The 15,812-nt window shown below is 47.8% G+C and overlaps 1 protein-coding gene across 1 annotated transcript in view; it reads right to left on the bottom strand.

Moving 5' to 3' along the window:
- Positions 1-314: 314 nt before the first annotated feature.
- Positions 315-15,812, bottom strand: part of mmp21 (matrix metallopeptidase 21) — a 20,119-nt gene continuing 4,621 nt past the window's right edge. Inside the window, exons 2-8 of the mRNA XM_038986273.1 lie at positions 15,328-15,721; positions 12,182-12,313; positions 8,961-9,113; positions 8,420-8,559; positions 6,064-6,205; positions 2,625-2,657; positions 315-514 (exon numbers count right to left, since the gene is read on the bottom strand). Coding sequence (XP_038842201.1) covers positions 315-514; positions 2,625-2,657; positions 6,064-6,205; positions 8,420-8,559; positions 8,961-9,113; positions 12,182-12,313; positions 15,328-15,721 — 1,194 coding nt within the window. The remainder of the gene's footprint in view (positions 515-2,624; positions 2,658-6,063; positions 6,206-8,419; positions 8,560-8,960; positions 9,114-12,181; positions 12,314-15,327; positions 15,722-15,812) is intronic.

A 15,812-nucleotide genomic window follows, 5' to 3' on the forward strand; every position in this document is an offset into this window, starting at 1 on the left:
TTTAAAATTCATCAGTGTTACACCACTTAATTTTAAAACTGGATTAGTTAATCTAAGGTTAAATCACTAAACTATGATCAGTGACAGGTGTCCTAATGGATTCATCATAGCAATATGTTGTAATTCTATGGAAACAGACCAGCACTGCTCATTGCAGGCTAGCCAGCAAAGTGACTTTTCACTTCAGGCTGAGGATGAAATTAATTGCACTTTTCTGTCAAATGACTTTGAGTTAATCCATGTTGGTGCAATCCACCCTGAGTGAATCAAATAAAATCTTAACTAAAATGGGCCAAAGGTTGTAAGAGTGGAAACTACATACCTGATAGCATAGCTGCGATGGTCACCGCCTCGTTCACACAATCAAACTCACAGGACGCCAGCAGAGCCTTGGCCATCTGAGCGTCCAATGGCAACTCAGAGATTATGATCCCGATCTCTGATAGGTTCCCATTGTCGTCCAATGCCGCGAGGTAATCCAGCTCCTCTAGCGACTGCATCAGACCCTCTGGATCTGGGTTGGAAGTAGACAACTTAGATAATAGATAATAAAAGACAAGATCTGGATAGGAAGTAGATCATCCTAGACTGGTAGCCAGACTAGTGGAATATTATCTAAACATACTGGTAGCCAGACTAGTGGAATGTTATCTAAACAGACTGGTACCCAGACTAGAGGACTGGTACCCAGACTAGAGGACTGGTACCCAGACTAGTGGAATGTTATCTAAACAGACTGGTACCCAGACTAGAGGACTGGTACCCAGACTAGTGGAATGTTATCTAAACAGACTGGTACCCAGACTAGAGGACTGGTACCCAGACTAGTGGAATGTTATCTAAACAGACTGGTACCCAGACTAGAGGACTGGTACCCAGGCTAGAGGACTGGTACCCAGACTAGAGGACTGGTACCCAGACTAGTGGAATGTTATCTAAACAGACTGGTACCCAGACTAGAGGAATGTTATCTAAACAGACTGGTACCCAGACTAGAGGACTGGTACCCAGACTAGTGGAATGTTATCTAAACAGACTGGTACCCAGACTAGAGGAATGTTATCTAAACAGACTGGTACCCAGACTAGAGGACTGGTACCCAGACTAGAGGACTGGTACCCAGACTAGTGGAATGTTATCTAAACAGACTGGTACCCAGACTGGAGGACTGGTACCCAGACTAGAGGACTGGTACCCAGACTAGTGGAATGTTATCTAAACAGACTGGTACCCAGACTAGAGGAATGTTATCTAAACAGACTGGTACCCAGACTAGAGGAATGTTATCTAAACAGACTGGTACCCAGACTAGAGGAATGTTATCTAAACAGACTGGTACCCAGACTAGAGGACTGGTACCCAGACTAGAGGACTGGTACCCAGACTAGAGGAATGTTATCTAAACAGACTGGTACCCAGACTAGTGGAATGTTATCTAAACAGACTGGTACCCAGACTAGAGGTCTGGTACCCAGACTAGAGGAATGTTATCTAAACATAGTGGTAACCAGACTAGAGGACTGGTACCCAGACTAGAGGAATGTTATCTAAACAGACTGGTACCCAGACTAGAGGACTGGTAACCAGACTAGAGGAATGTTATCCAAACAGACTGGTACCCAGGCTAGAGGACTGGTAACCAGACTAGAGGAATGTTATCTAAACAGACTGGTACCCAGACTAGAGGAATGTTATCTAAACAGACTGGTACCCAGACTAGAGGACTGGTACCCAGACTAGAGGACTGGTACCCAGACTAGTGGAATGTTATCTAAACAGACTGGTACCCAGACTAGAGGACTGGTAACCAGACTAGAGGAATGTTATCTAAACAGACTGGTACCCAGACTAGAGGAATGTTATCTAAACAGACTGGTACCCAGACTAGAGGACTGGTACCCAGACTAGAGGACTGGTACCCAGACTAGAGGACTGGTACCCAGACTAGAGGAATGTTATCTAAACAGACTGGTACCCAGACTAGAGGACTGGTACCCAGACTAGTGGAATGTTATCTAAACAGACTGGTACCCAGACTAGAGGACTGGTACCCAGACTAGAGGACTGGTACCCAGACTAGAGGAATGTTATCTAAACAGACTGGTACCCAGACTAGAGGACTGGTACCCAGACTAGTGGAATGTTATCTAAACATAGTGGTAACCAGACTAGTGGAATGTTATCTAAACATAGTGGTAACCAGACTAGTGGAATGTTATCTAAACAGACTGGTACCCAGACTAGAGGAATGTTATCTAAACAGACTGGTACCCAGACTAGAGGAATGTTATCTAAACATAGTGGTAACCAGACTAGTGGAATGCTATCTAAACAGACTGGAACCCAGACTAGAGGACTGGTACCCAGACTAGAGGACTGGTACCCAGACTAGAGGAATGTTATCTAAACAGACTGGAACCCAGACTAGAGGACTGGTACCCAGACTAGAGGACTGGTACCCAAGGGAAAACAAAGACCAGACACTGTGTTGAACTGGCCCTTACAGTCTCCTAGAGGGAAACAGACCAGACACTGTGTTGAACTGGCCCTTACAGTCCCCTAGAGGGAAACAGACCAGACACTGTGTTGAACTGGCCCTTACAGTCCCCTAGAGGGAAACAGACCAGACACTGTGTTGAACTGGCCCTTACAGTCCCCTAGAGGGAAACAGACCAGACACTGTGTTGAACTTACAGTCCCCTAGAGGGAAACAGACCAGACACTGTGAGGGAAACAGACCAGACACTGTGAGGGAAACAGACCAGACACTGTGAGGGAAACAGACCAGACACTGTGAGGGAAACAGACCAGACACTGTGAGGGAAACAGACCAGACAAACAGATGGAAGAGGAGTTGACAGATTGCAAGCCAGCCAGCCAGACAGATAGATGGTAGGTAGGCAGGTGTAGGTAGGTAGGTAGACAGGTGTAGGTAGGTAGGTAGACAGGTGTAGGTAGGTAGGTAGACAGGTGTAGGTAGGTAGGTAGACAGGTGTAGGCAGGTGTAGGTGAGACAGGTGTAGGTAAGGTAGACAGTGGTAGGTAGGTAGGTAGGTAGTAGGTAGTAGGTAGTAGGTAGTACGGTGTAGGTAGGTAGACAGGTGTAGGTAGGTAGGTAGGTAGGTAGGTAGACAGGTTGGTAGTAGACCGCTAAGGAAAAACAGGTTGTAGGTAGGTAGACGAGGGTGTAGTGGTAGGTAGACAGGTAGGTAGTAGGTAACAGGTGTAGTAGGTAGGTAGGTGGTAGGGACGGTGTAGTAGGTAGTAGACAGGTTGTAGGTAGGTAGGTAGGTAGGTAGGTAGACAGGTGTAGGTAGTAGTGTAGGTAGTTAGGTAGGTAGGTAGGTAGGTAGGTAGACAGGTAGGTAGGTGTAGGTAGGTCCAGGTGTAGGTAAGGTAGGTAGACAGTGTAGAGTAGTAGGTAGGTAGGTAGGTAGACAGGTGTAGGTAGGTAGGTAGACAGGTGTAGGTAGGTAGACAGGTGTAGGTAGGTAGACAGGTGTAGGTAGGTAGACAGGTGTAGGTAGGTAGACAGGTAGACAGGTGTAGGTAGGTAGACAGGTGTAGGTAGGTAGGTAGACAGGTGTAGGTAGGTAGGTAGGTAGGTAGGTAGACAGGTGTAGGTAGGTAGACAGGTGTAGGTAGGTAGGTAGGTAGGTAGGTAGGTAGGTAGGTAGGTAGGTAGACAGGTGGTAGAATAGGTATGTAGGTAGTAGGTAGGTAGACAGGTGTAGGTAGTAGGTAGGTATGTAGTAGGAGGTAACATGTGTGGTAGGTAGACAGGTGTAGTAGGTAGGTAACAGGTGTAGGTAGTTAGGTAGACAGGTGTAGGTAGGTAGACAGTGTGTAGGTAGGTAGACGTGTAGGTAGGTAGAACAGGTGTAGGTATGTAACAGGTTAGTAGGTAGTAGGACAGGTGTAGGTAGGTAGGTAGACAGTGTAGTAGGTAGGACAGGTGTAGGTAGGTAGTAACAGGTGTAGTAGGTAACAGGTGTGTAGGTAGGTAGACAGGTGTAGGTAGGTAGGTAGACAGGTGTAGGTAGGTAGACAGGTGTAGGTAGGTAGGTAGACAGGTGTAGGTAGGTAGGTAGACAGGTGTAGGTAGGTAGACAGGTGTAGGTAGGTAGGTAGACAGGTGTAGGTAGGTAGACAGGTGTAGGTAGGTAGGTAGACAGTGTAGGGATGTAGACAGGTGTGGAAGGTAGGTAGAACAGTGTAGGTGGTAGGTAGGTAGGTAGACAGGTGTAGGTAGGTAGACAGGTGTAGGTAGGTAGACAGGTGTAGGTAGGTAGGTAGACAGGTGTAGGTAGGTAGCGGTTAGTAGACAGGTGTGGTAGGTAGGTAGACGGTGTAGGTAGGTAGGTGTAGGTAGACAGGTGGTATGTAGTAGGTAGGTAGGTAGTAGACAGTTTGTAGGTATGTAGACAGGTGTAGTTTAGGTAGACAGGTGTAGGTAGGTAGACAGGTGTAGGTAGGTAGGTAGACAGGTGTAGGAGGTAGGTAGACAGGTGTAGGTAGGTAGGTAGACAGGTGTAGGTAGGTTAAGACAGTGTTGGTAGGTAACAGGTAGTAGTAGGTAACAGGTGTAGGTATGGGTAGACTGGTGTAGATGGTAGACGTTGTAGGTAGTGTAGTAGACAGGTGTAGTAGCAGGTGTAGGTAGGTAGTACAGGTGTAGTAGGTAGACAGGTGTAGGGGTAGGTAGACAGGTGTAGGTAGGTAGTAGACAGGTGTAGGTAGGTAGAACAGGTGTAGGGTAGGTAGACAGGTGTAGGTAGGTAGGTAACAGGTGTAGGTATAGGTAGGTAGTGTAGACAGGTGTAGGTAGGTAGGTAGACAGGTGTAGGTGTAGGTAGGTAGACAGGTGTAGGTAGGTAGGTAGACAGGTGTAGGTAGGTAGGTAGACAGGTGTAGGTAGGTAGACAGGTGTAGGTAGGTAGGTAGACAGGTGTAGGTAGGTAGACAGGTGGTAGGTAGGTAGGTAGGTAGGTAGGTAGGTAGACAGGTGTAGGTAGGTAGGTAGACAGGTGTAGGTAGGTAGGTAGACAGGTGTAGGTAGGTAGGTAGACAGGTGTAGGTAGGTAGGGTAGACGGTGAGTGTAGGTGGTAGACAGGTGTAGGTAGGTAGGTGACAGGTGTAGGTAGGTAGGTAGACAGGTGTAGGTAGTAGTAGAGTGTAGAGCAGTAGTAGAGGTAGGTAGACAGGTGTAGGTAGGTAGGTAGACAGGTGTAGGTAGGTAGGTAGACAGGTGTAGGTAGACAGGTGTAGGTAGGTAGGTAGACAGGTGTAGGTAGGTAGGTAGACAGGTGTAGGTAGACAGGTGTAGGTAGGTAGACAGGTGTAGGTAGGTAGACAGGTGTAGGTAGGTAGGTAGGTAGGTAGGTAGGTAGGTAGACAGGTGTAGGTAGGTAGGTAGACAGGTGTAGGTAGGTAGGTAGACAGGTGTAGGTGTAGGTAGGTAGACAGGTGTAGGTAGGTAGGTAGACAGGTGTAGGTAGGTAGGTAGACAGGTGTAGGTAGACAGGTGTAGGTGTAGGTAGGTAGACAGGTGTAGGTAGGTAGGTAGACAGGTGTAGGTGTAGGTAGATAAGGTGTAGGTAGGTAGGTAGCGTGTAGGTAGGTAGGTAGACAGGTGTAGGTAGGTAGTAGACAGTGTAGGTAGTAGGTAGACAGGTGTAGGTAGAGTGGTGAGGTAGGTAGGACGGTGTAGGTAGGTAGTAGGTAGACAGGTTAGTAGACAGGTGTAGTAGGTAGGTAGACAGGTAGGTAGGTAGGTACGTGAGGTAACAGGTGTAGGTAGGTAGGTAACAGGTGTAGGTAGGTGGTAGCAGGTGTAGGACAGGTAGTAGTAGGTAGACAGGTGTAGGTAGTAGTAGAATGTAGGTAGTAGGTAGCGTGAGTGTAGGTACAGGTGTAGAGGTGAGACAGGTGAGGTGGTAGGTAGACAGGTGTAGGTGTAGGTAGGTAGACAGGTGTAGGTAGGTAGGCAGGTAGTATTTTCCTATTTCGTCCACTAGGTGGTAATTGTTCCACAACTTTCACATACAGTGTCTCTCTCCTACCATAGAGGTGCTGTATGGCCTTCCTGTCCATCCAGTTGATCTCGAAGCCTGATTCCTGGGGCAGGTAACTGGGTTGCATAATGGAGCCAGTACTGTAGACGTGAGGCAGGCCCAGGACGTGGCCTATCTCATGCACTGCCACCTGACGGGTGGAAAAACAACGGTAGAATTCAGGGTTCATTACATTTGACTAATTTACAGGAGCAATTAGGGTTAAGTACCTTGCTCAAGGGCACACCGACAGATTTATTCACCTCGTCGACTTGGGGACTCAAACCATTAACTTTTCAGTTACTGGCCCAACCACTAGGCTACCTGATAGTGCTCACTCAGCCCTGACAGTTAACCACTAGGCTACCTGATAGTTCTCACTCAGCCCTGACAGTTAACCACTAGGCTACCTGATAGTGCCCACTCAGCCATGACATTTAACCACTAGGCTACCTGATAGTTCTCACTCAGCCCTGACAGTTAACCACTAGGCTACCTGATAGTTCTCACTCAGCCCTGACAGTTAACCACTAGGCTACCTGATAGTGCTCACTCAGCCCTGACAGTTAACCACTAGGCTACCTGATAGTTCTCACTCAGCCCTGACAGTTAACCACTAGGCTACCTGATAGTGCTCACTCAGCCCTGACAGTAAACCACTAGGCTACCTGATAGTGCTCACTCAGCCCTGATAGTTAACCACTAGGCTACCTGATAGTGCTCACTCAGCCCTGACAGTTAACCACTAGGCTACCTGATAGTTCTCACTCAGCCATGACATTTAACCACTAGGCTACCTGATAGTGCTCACTCAGCCCTGACAGTTAACCACTAGGCTACCTGATAGTTCTCACTCAGCCATGACATTTAACCACTAGGCTACCTGATAGGTCTCACTCAGCCCTGACAGTTAACCACTAGGCTACCTGATAGTGCTCACTCAGCCCTGACAGTTAACCACTAGGCTACCTGATAGTCCTCACTCAGCCCTGACAGTTAACCACTAGGCTACCTGATAGTGCTCACTCAGCCCTGACAGTTAACCACTAGGCTACCTGATAGTTCTCACTCAGCCCTGACAGTTAACCACTAGGCTACCTGATAGTGCTCACTCAGCCCTGACATTTAACCACTAGGCTACCTGATATTTGTCACTCAGCCCTGACAGTTAACCACTAGGCTACCTGATAGTTCTCACTCAGCCATGACTTTAACCACTAGGCTACCTGATAGTTCCACTCGCCCTGACAGTTAACCACTAGCTACCTGATAGTGCTCACTCAGCCCTGACAGTTAACCACTAGGCTACCTGATAGTCTCACTCACCCTGACATTTAACCACTAGGCTACCTGATAGTTCTCACTCAGCCCTGACATTTAACCACTAGGCTACCTGATAGTTCTCACTCAGCCATGACATTTAACCACTAGGCTACCTGATAGTTCACACTCAGCCATGACAGTTAACCACTAGGCTACCTGATAGTTCTCACTCAGCCATGGCATTTAACCACTAGGCTACCTGATAGTCCTCACTCAGCCCTGACATTTAACCACTAGGCTACCTGATAGTTCTCACTCAGCCCTGACATTTAACCACTAGGCTACCTGATAGTTCTCACTCAGCCATGACATTTAACCACTAGGCTACCTGATAGTGCTCACTCAGCCCTGACATTTAACCACTAGGCTACCTGCCTCCTACCTGATAGTGCTCACTCAGCCCTGACATTTAACCACTAGGCTACCTGATAGTGCTCACTCAGCCCTGACAGTTATCCACTAGGCTACCTGCCTCCTACCTGATAGTTCTCACTCAGCCATGACATTTAACCACTAGGCTACCTGTCCCCTACCTGATAGTGCTCACTCAGCCCTGACAGTTAACCACTAGGCTACCTGATAGTTCTCACTCAGCCCTGACATTTAACCACTAGGCTACCTGTCTCCTACCTGATAGTTCTCACTCAGCCATGACATTTAACCACTAGGCTACCTGTCCCCTACCTGATAGTGCTCACTCAGCCCTGACAGTTAACCACTAGGCTACCTGATAGTTCTCACTCAGCCCTGACAGTTAACCACTAGGCTACCTGTCTCCTACCTGATAGTTCTCACTCAGCCATGACATTTATCCACTAGGCTACCTGATAGTGCTCACTCAGCCATGACATTTAACCACGAGGCTGCCTGTCTCCTACCTGATAGTGCTCACTCAGCCCTGAGGTTTTCTGGGTTTTCTAATATTTACATGAATGTAGTTTGTCTTATAAATGAACGCAGGGAAGGTAGGCAGGTACAACACAAATCACAAGTCCATCAGATATTACAGATAACCATCAGAATCAAAACATCCCACACTCACTTTGAGCAGGCTGATCCCACTGCCAGTGTTCGGTGCAGTAAAATGTTCATCGTCATCAAAGTGAATGTCTCCCAGGAACCAGGCGTGAGCAAACTCTCGGCCAGTACCATCGAACTTCTGGTTGCATCCCAAGTGTCTCCCTGCACGGTTGAAACACAACGAAAAGGACACACTATCTATCGTCATTGCCTCTACTAAATGTAAAGATATATTTTTTTTTTAAAGACCGATTTTCAGGGAAGATATAGTATAATGAAAGCCTGGTCCGTGATCTGTTTGTGCTGTCCTACCAGCTGGCAACAAGACAGCATATACAGGTCTGGGACCAGGCTAGAATAGATGCAATTTGTTCATAACATTCAATTCAACCCAAATACACAGGTAATATTGTCTAAACCAAGGGATGTGAGACAAGACTGGGTACCAGTCTGTTTTTGCTAACATTCCAGTCCTTGTACTCTGTGTCATTGCATTACAGGGACTGGTAAGGATAGGTATGTTAGCAGAAATGGACTGGTACCCAGGCTAATACGAGACCCACCTGTACCAAAACCCAGGCTGATGTCTACAAACTCCAGGGGAGAGGACGTGTCCTCTACAAACTCCAGAGGACACACCTCGCTCCACATCCTGAAGGCCAGGCTGATGATATGCCTCTGGTCCTGTATGGTCAGCTGACTGCTGTAACCCTCCCCTAGAAATTATTTTTAAAAGATATGCGAAGAAAAAGATATAAAAAGATATATACAAGGGACTCGACAGGACAAAGACGTCTGACTGCTACGCCATCTTGGATTCTAAAATGTAATCCTCCCCTATCAGCCTCATAGTAATCCTCCCCGATCAGCCTCATAGTAACCCTCACCTATCAGCGTCATAGTAACCCTCACCTATCAGCCTCATAGTAACCCTTACCTATCAGCCTCAAAGTAACCCTTACCTATCAGCCTCATAGTACCCCTCACCTATCAGCCTCATAGTAACCCTCACCTATCAGCCTCATAGTAACCCTCACCTATCAGCCTCATAGTAACCATTACATATCAGCATCATAGTAGCCCCCACCAATCAGCCTCATAGTAACCCTCACCTATCAGCCTCATAGTAACTCTCACCTATCAGCATCATAGTAACCCTTACCTATCAGCCTCATAGTAACCCTCACCTATAGCCTCTAGTAACTTCACCTATCAGCCTCATAGTAACCCTTACCTATCAGCCTCATAGTAACCCTCACCTATCAGTCTCATAGTAACCCTTACCTATCAGCCTCATAGTAACCCTTAACCTATCAGCCTCATAGTAACCCTCACCTATCAGCCTCATATTAACCCTTACCTATCAGTCTCATAGTAACCCTCACCTATCAGCCTCATAGTAACCCTCACCTATCAGCCTCATAGTAACCCTCACCTATCAGCCTCATAGTAACCCTCACCTATCAGCCTCATAGTAACCCTCACCTATCAGCCTCATAGTAACTCTCACCTATCAGCCTCATAGTAACCCTCGCCTATCAGCCTCATAGTAACCCTAACCAATCAGCCTCATAGTAACTCTTACCTATCAGCCTCATAGTAACTCTCACCTATCAGCCTCATAGTAACCCTTACCAATCAGCCTCATAGTAACCCTCAGCTATCAGTCTCATAGTAACCCTTACCTATCAGCCTCATAGTAACCCTCACCTATCAGCCTCATAGTAACCCTCACCTATCAGCCTCATAGTAACCCTTACCAATCAGCCTCATAGTAACCCTCACCTATCAGTCTCATAGTAACCCTTACCTATCAGCCTCATAGTAACCCTCACCTATCAGCCTCATAGTAACCCTTACCAATCAGCCTCATAGTAACCCTCACCTATCAGACTCATAGTAACCCTCACCTATCAGCCTCATAGTAACTCTCACCTATCAGCCTCATAGTAACCCTTACCTATCAGTCTCATAGTAACCCTTACCTATCAGCCTCATAGTAACCCTCACCTATCAGCCTCATAGTAACTCTCACCTATCAGCCTCATAGTAACCCTCACCTATCAGCCTCATAGTAACCCTCACCTATCAGCCTCATAGTAACCCTCACCTATCAGCCTCATAGTAACCCTCACCTATCAGCCTCATATTAACCCTTACCTATCAGCCTCATAGTAACCCTCACCTATCAGCGTCATAGTAACCCTCACCTATCAGCGTCATAGTAACCCTTACCAATCAGCCTCATAGTAACCCTCACCTATCAGCCTCATAGTAACCCTTACCTATCAGCCTCATAGTAATTCTCACCTATCAGCCTCATAGTAACCCTCACCTATCAGCCTCATAGTAACCCTCACCTATCAGACTCATAGTAACCCTAACCAATCAGCCTCATAGTAACTCTCACCTATCAGCCTCATAGTAACTCTCACCTATCAGCCTCATAGTAACCCTTGACAATCAGCCTCATAGTAACCCTCACCTATCAGACTCATAGTAACCCTCACCTATCAGTCTCATAGTAACCCTCACCTATCAGTCTCATAGTAACCCTTACCTATCAGCCTCATAGTAACCCTCACCTATCAGCCTCATAGTAACCCTCACCTATCAGCCTCATAGTAACCATTACCTATCAGTCTCATAGTAACCCTTACCAATCAGCCTCATAGTAACCCTCACCTATCAGCCTCATAGTAACCCTCACCTATCAGCCTCATAGTAACCCTCACCTATCAGCCTCATAGTAACCCTTACAAATCAGCCTCATAGTAACCCTCACCTATCAGTCTCATAGTAACCCTCACCTATCAGCCTCATAGTACCCTCACCTATCAGCCTCATGTAATCTCACCTATCAGCCTCATAGAACCCTTACCTATCAGCCTCATAGTATTCTCACCTATCAGCCTCATAGTAACCCTCACCTATCAGCCTCATAGTAACCCTCACTCATCACTCATAGTAACCCTAACCAATCAGCCTCATAGTAACTCTCACCTATCACCCAGTACTCTACATCTGATAACTCTCACTATCAGCCTCATATACCCTTACCAATCAGCCTCTAGTAACCCTCACCTATCAGACTCATAGTAACCCTCACCTATCAGTCTCATAGTAACCCTCACCTATCAGTCTCATAGTAACCCTTACCTATCAGCCTCATAGTAACCCTCACCTATCAGCCTCATAGTAACCCTCACCTATCAGCCTCATAGTAACCATTACCTATCAGTCTCATAGTAACCCTTACCAATCAGCCTCATAGTAACCCTCACCTATCAGCCTCATAGTAACCCTCACCTATCAGCCTCATAGTAACCCTCACCTATCAGCCTCATAGTAACCCTTACAAATCAGCCTCATAGTAACCCTCACCTATCAGTCTCATAGTAACCCTCACCTATCAGCCTCATAGTAACCCTCACCTATCAGCCTCATAGTAACTCTCACCTATCAGCCTCATAGTAACCCTCACCTATCAGCCTCATAGTAACCCTCACCTATCAGCCTCATAGTAACCCTCACCTATCAGCCTCATAGTAACCCTTACCTATCAGCCTCATAGTAACCCTCACCTATCAGCGTCATAGTAACCCTCACCTATCAGCGTCATAGTAACCCTCACCTATCAGCGTCATAGTAACCCTTACCAATCAGCCTCATAGTAACCCTCACCTATCAGCCTCATATTAACCCTTACCTATCAGCCTCATAGTAACTCTCACCTATCAGCCTCATAGTAACCCTCACCTATCAGCCTCATAGTAACTCTCACCTATCAGCCTCCACTTCAGCACCATTTTGGAGAATGCCATGTTTCCCCATGCACGTTTCCCCACATGTCTCTTCTGCCTCCGCTTAGACAGCAGTGAGGCCATGCGGATCTGATGCTGATGAGGTCTGTCATTAGCAGTGGTAGGAGGAGGGCTCTGATGAGGTCTGTCAGTAGCAGTGGTAGGAGGAGGGCTCTGATGAGGTCTATCAGTAGCAGTGGTAGGAAGAGGGTTCCGATGAGGTCTGTCATTAGCAGTGGTAGGAGGAGGGCTCTGACGCTGATGAGGTCTGTCAGTAGCAGTGGTAGGAGGGCTCTGACGGTGATGAGGTCTGTCAGTAGCAGTGGTAGGAGGAGGGTTCTGACGCTGATGAGGTCTGTCAGTAGCAGTGGTAGGAGGGCTCTGACGCTGATGAGGTCTGTCAGTAGCAGTGGTAGGAGGAGGGTTCTGACGCTGATGAGGTCTGTCAGTAGCAGTGGTAGGAGGAGGGTTCTGACGCTGATGAGGTCTGTCAGTAGCAGTGGTAGGAGGAGAGCTCTGACTCTGATGAGGTCTGTCAGTAGCAGTGGTAGGAGGAGGGCTCTGATGAGGTCTGTCAGTAGCAGTTGGAGGAAGAGGGCTCTGATGAGGTCTATCAGTAGCAGTGGTAGGAGGAGGGCTCCGATGAGGTCTGTCAGTAAAAGTGGTAGGAGGGCTCTGATGAGGTCTATCAGTAGCAGTGGTAGGAAGAGGACTCTGATGAGGTCTATCAGTAGCAGTGGTAGGAGGAGGGCTCCGATGAGGTCTGTCAGTCGCAGTGGTAGGAGGAGGGTTCTGACTCTGAGGTCTGTCAGTAGCAGTGGTAGGAGGAGGACTCTGATGAGGTCTATCAGTAGCAGTGGTAGGAGGAGGGCTCCGATGAGGTCTGTCAGTAGCAGTGGTAGGAGGAGGGCTCTGATGAGGTCTGTCAGTAGCAGTGGTAGGAGGAGGGCTCTGATGAGGTCTAGCAGTAGCAGTGGTGGAGGAGGGCTCTGATGAGGTCTGTCAGTAGCAGTGGTAGGAGGAGGGCTCTGATGAGGTCTGTCAGTAGCAGTGGTAGGAGGAGGGCTCTGATGAGGTCTGTCAGTAGCAGTGGTAGGAGGAGGGCTCTGATGAGGTCTGTCAGTAGCAGTTGGAGGAAGAGGGCTCTGATGAGGTCTATCAGTAGCAGTGGTAGGAGGAGGGCTCCGATGAGGTCTGTCAGTAAAAGTGGTAGGAGGAGGGCTCTGATGAGGTCTATCAGTAGCAGTGGTAGGAAGAGGACTCTGATGAGGTCTATCAGTAGCAGTGGTAGGAGGAGGGCTCTGATGAGGTCTGTCAGTAGCAGTGGTAGGAGGAGGGCTCTGATGAGGTCTGTCAGTAGCAGTGGTAGGAGGAGGGCTCCGATGAGGTCTGTCAGTAGCAGTGGTAGGAGGAGGGCTCTGATGAGGTCTGTCATTAGCAGTGGTAGGAGAAGGGCTCTGATGAGGTCTGTCAGTAGCAGTGGTAGGAGGAGGGCTCTGATGAGGTCTATCAGTAGCAGTGGTAGGAGGAGGGCTCTGATGAGGTCTGTCAGTAGCAGTGGTAGGAAGAGGGCTCTGATGAGGTCTGTCAGTAGCAGTGGCAGGAGGAGGGCTCTGATGAGGTCTATCAGTAGCAGTGGTAGGAAGAGGGCTCTGATGAGGTCTATCAGTAGCAGTGGTAGGAGGAGGGCTCCGATGAGGTCTGTCAGTAGCAGTGGCAGGAGGAGGACTCTGATGAGGTCTGTCAGTAGCAGTGGCAGGAAGAGGGGTCTGATGAGGTCTATCAGTAGCAGTGGTAGGAAGAGGGCTCTGATGAGGTCTATCAGTAGCAGTGGTAGGAAGAGGGCTCTGATGAGGTCTGTCAGTAGCAGTGGCAGGAGGAGGGCTCTGATGAGGTCTGTCAGTAGCAGTGGTAGGAAGAGGGCTCTGATGAGGTCTGTCAGTAGCAGTGGTAGGAGGAGGGCTCTGATGAGGTCTGTCAGTAGCAGTGGTAGGAAGAGGGCTCTGATGAGGTCTGTCAGTATCAGTGGTAGGAGGAGGGCTCTGATGAGGTCTGTCAGTAGCAGTGGTAGGAGGAGGGCTCTGATGAGGTCTGTCATTAGCGGTGGTAGGAGAAGGGCTCTGATGAGGTCTGTCAGTATCAGTGGTAGGAGGAGGGCTCTGATGAGGTCTGTCAGTATCAGTGGTAGGAGGAGGGCTCTGATGAGGTCTGTCAGTAGCAGTGGTAGGAGGAGGGCTCTGATGAGGTCTGTCAGTAGAAGTGGTAGGGTTGTTCACTGTGTGACTGTGTGTGTTGCTGTTATTCCCTGTGTTGTTTATAGCAGAACCATTGAGAGTATCACCTACTGGGTCATAATATTCTGTTGTGCTACTGGCAGATATATCATCTTTGTAGGTACTAATAGTGCTATTAAAAATGTCACTGAATGTATTGTCAGTCTCTGTATAGTTTCCATCAGTGCCATTAGAAAGATCAGTGAATATGTTATTGTCCCCTGTGTAATCAGTAGCAGAGCCATTTAAAACACCACTGAATGTATTGTTAAAGTATTCTGAGGTGTCTGTGTTCTTATGCGTTCTTGTTACTAGTTAGCGAGGTGTCTGTGTTCTTAGTTAGCGAGGTGTCTGTGTTCTTAGTTAGCGAGGTGGCTGTGTTCTTAGTTAGCGAGGTGTCTGTGTTCTTAGTTAGCGAGGTGTCTGTGTTCTTAGTTAGCGAGGTGTCTGTGTTCTTAGTTAGCGAGGTGGCTGTGTTCTAGTTAGCGTGTCTGTTGTTACGAGGTGTCGTGTTCTTAGTTAGCGAGGTGTCTGTGTTCTTAGTTAGCGAGGTGTCTGTTTTTCTTAGTTAGCGAGGTGTCTGTGTTCTTAGTTAGCGAGGTGTCTGTGTTCTTAGTTAGCAAGATGTCTGTGTCTTAGTTGCGAGGTGGTGTGTTCTAGTTAGCGAGGTGTCTGTGTTCTTAGTAGCGAGGTGTCTGTGTTCTTAGTTAGCGAGGTGTCTGTGTTCTTAGTTAGCGAGGTGTCTGTGTTCTTAGTTAGCGAGGTGTCTGTGTTCTTAGTTAGCGAGGTGTCTGTGTTCTTAGTTAGCGAGGTGTCTGTGTTCTTAGTTAGCGAGGTGGCTGTGTTCTTAGTTAGCGAGGTGTCTGTGTTGATTCCAAGTGCTGAGTTGGTGGAGTTGTGTACTTCATCAGTAGCATCATCAGTCTCCTTATCCGGGACCCCACATCTAGGCTTGTTCATGGCAGCCTTGGTGGCGTCATCAAACAGCCCTGTGACAGACAAGCCGGACACCATCTGGAACTCTCTGAGAGCTGAGATGAAGGCTTGGCTTTCAGTGGGATTTGGAGAGTCTTCATCATCATCGTCATCATCAGTCTCTGCACGTGACAACGATGAGTCTCCCTCCTGTATCCCAGATAGGTCTTCCTCGCCAGGAAAGTCTTCATCGTTAGAAATGCCTGTTGATTCTTCAAACTGGAGCTCCTCCCAGTTCACTGGTCTTATGAAGCCATACCTTGAGAGAAAGAGCTGGAAATGGCATGTGGTTAAAACAGCTTGTAGAACAAACACCTCTAGAACATCCTACAGGTAATGGTGTAATAACCTAGTCTGGGTACCG

Source organism: Salvelinus namaycush, unplaced genomic scaffold (assembly GCF_016432855.1).
Source record: "Salvelinus namaycush isolate Seneca unplaced genomic scaffold, SaNama_1.0 Scaffold443, whole genome shotgun sequence".
NCBI classification, from domain to species: domain Eukaryota; kingdom Metazoa; phylum Chordata; class Actinopteri; order Salmoniformes; family Salmonidae; genus Salvelinus; species Salvelinus namaycush.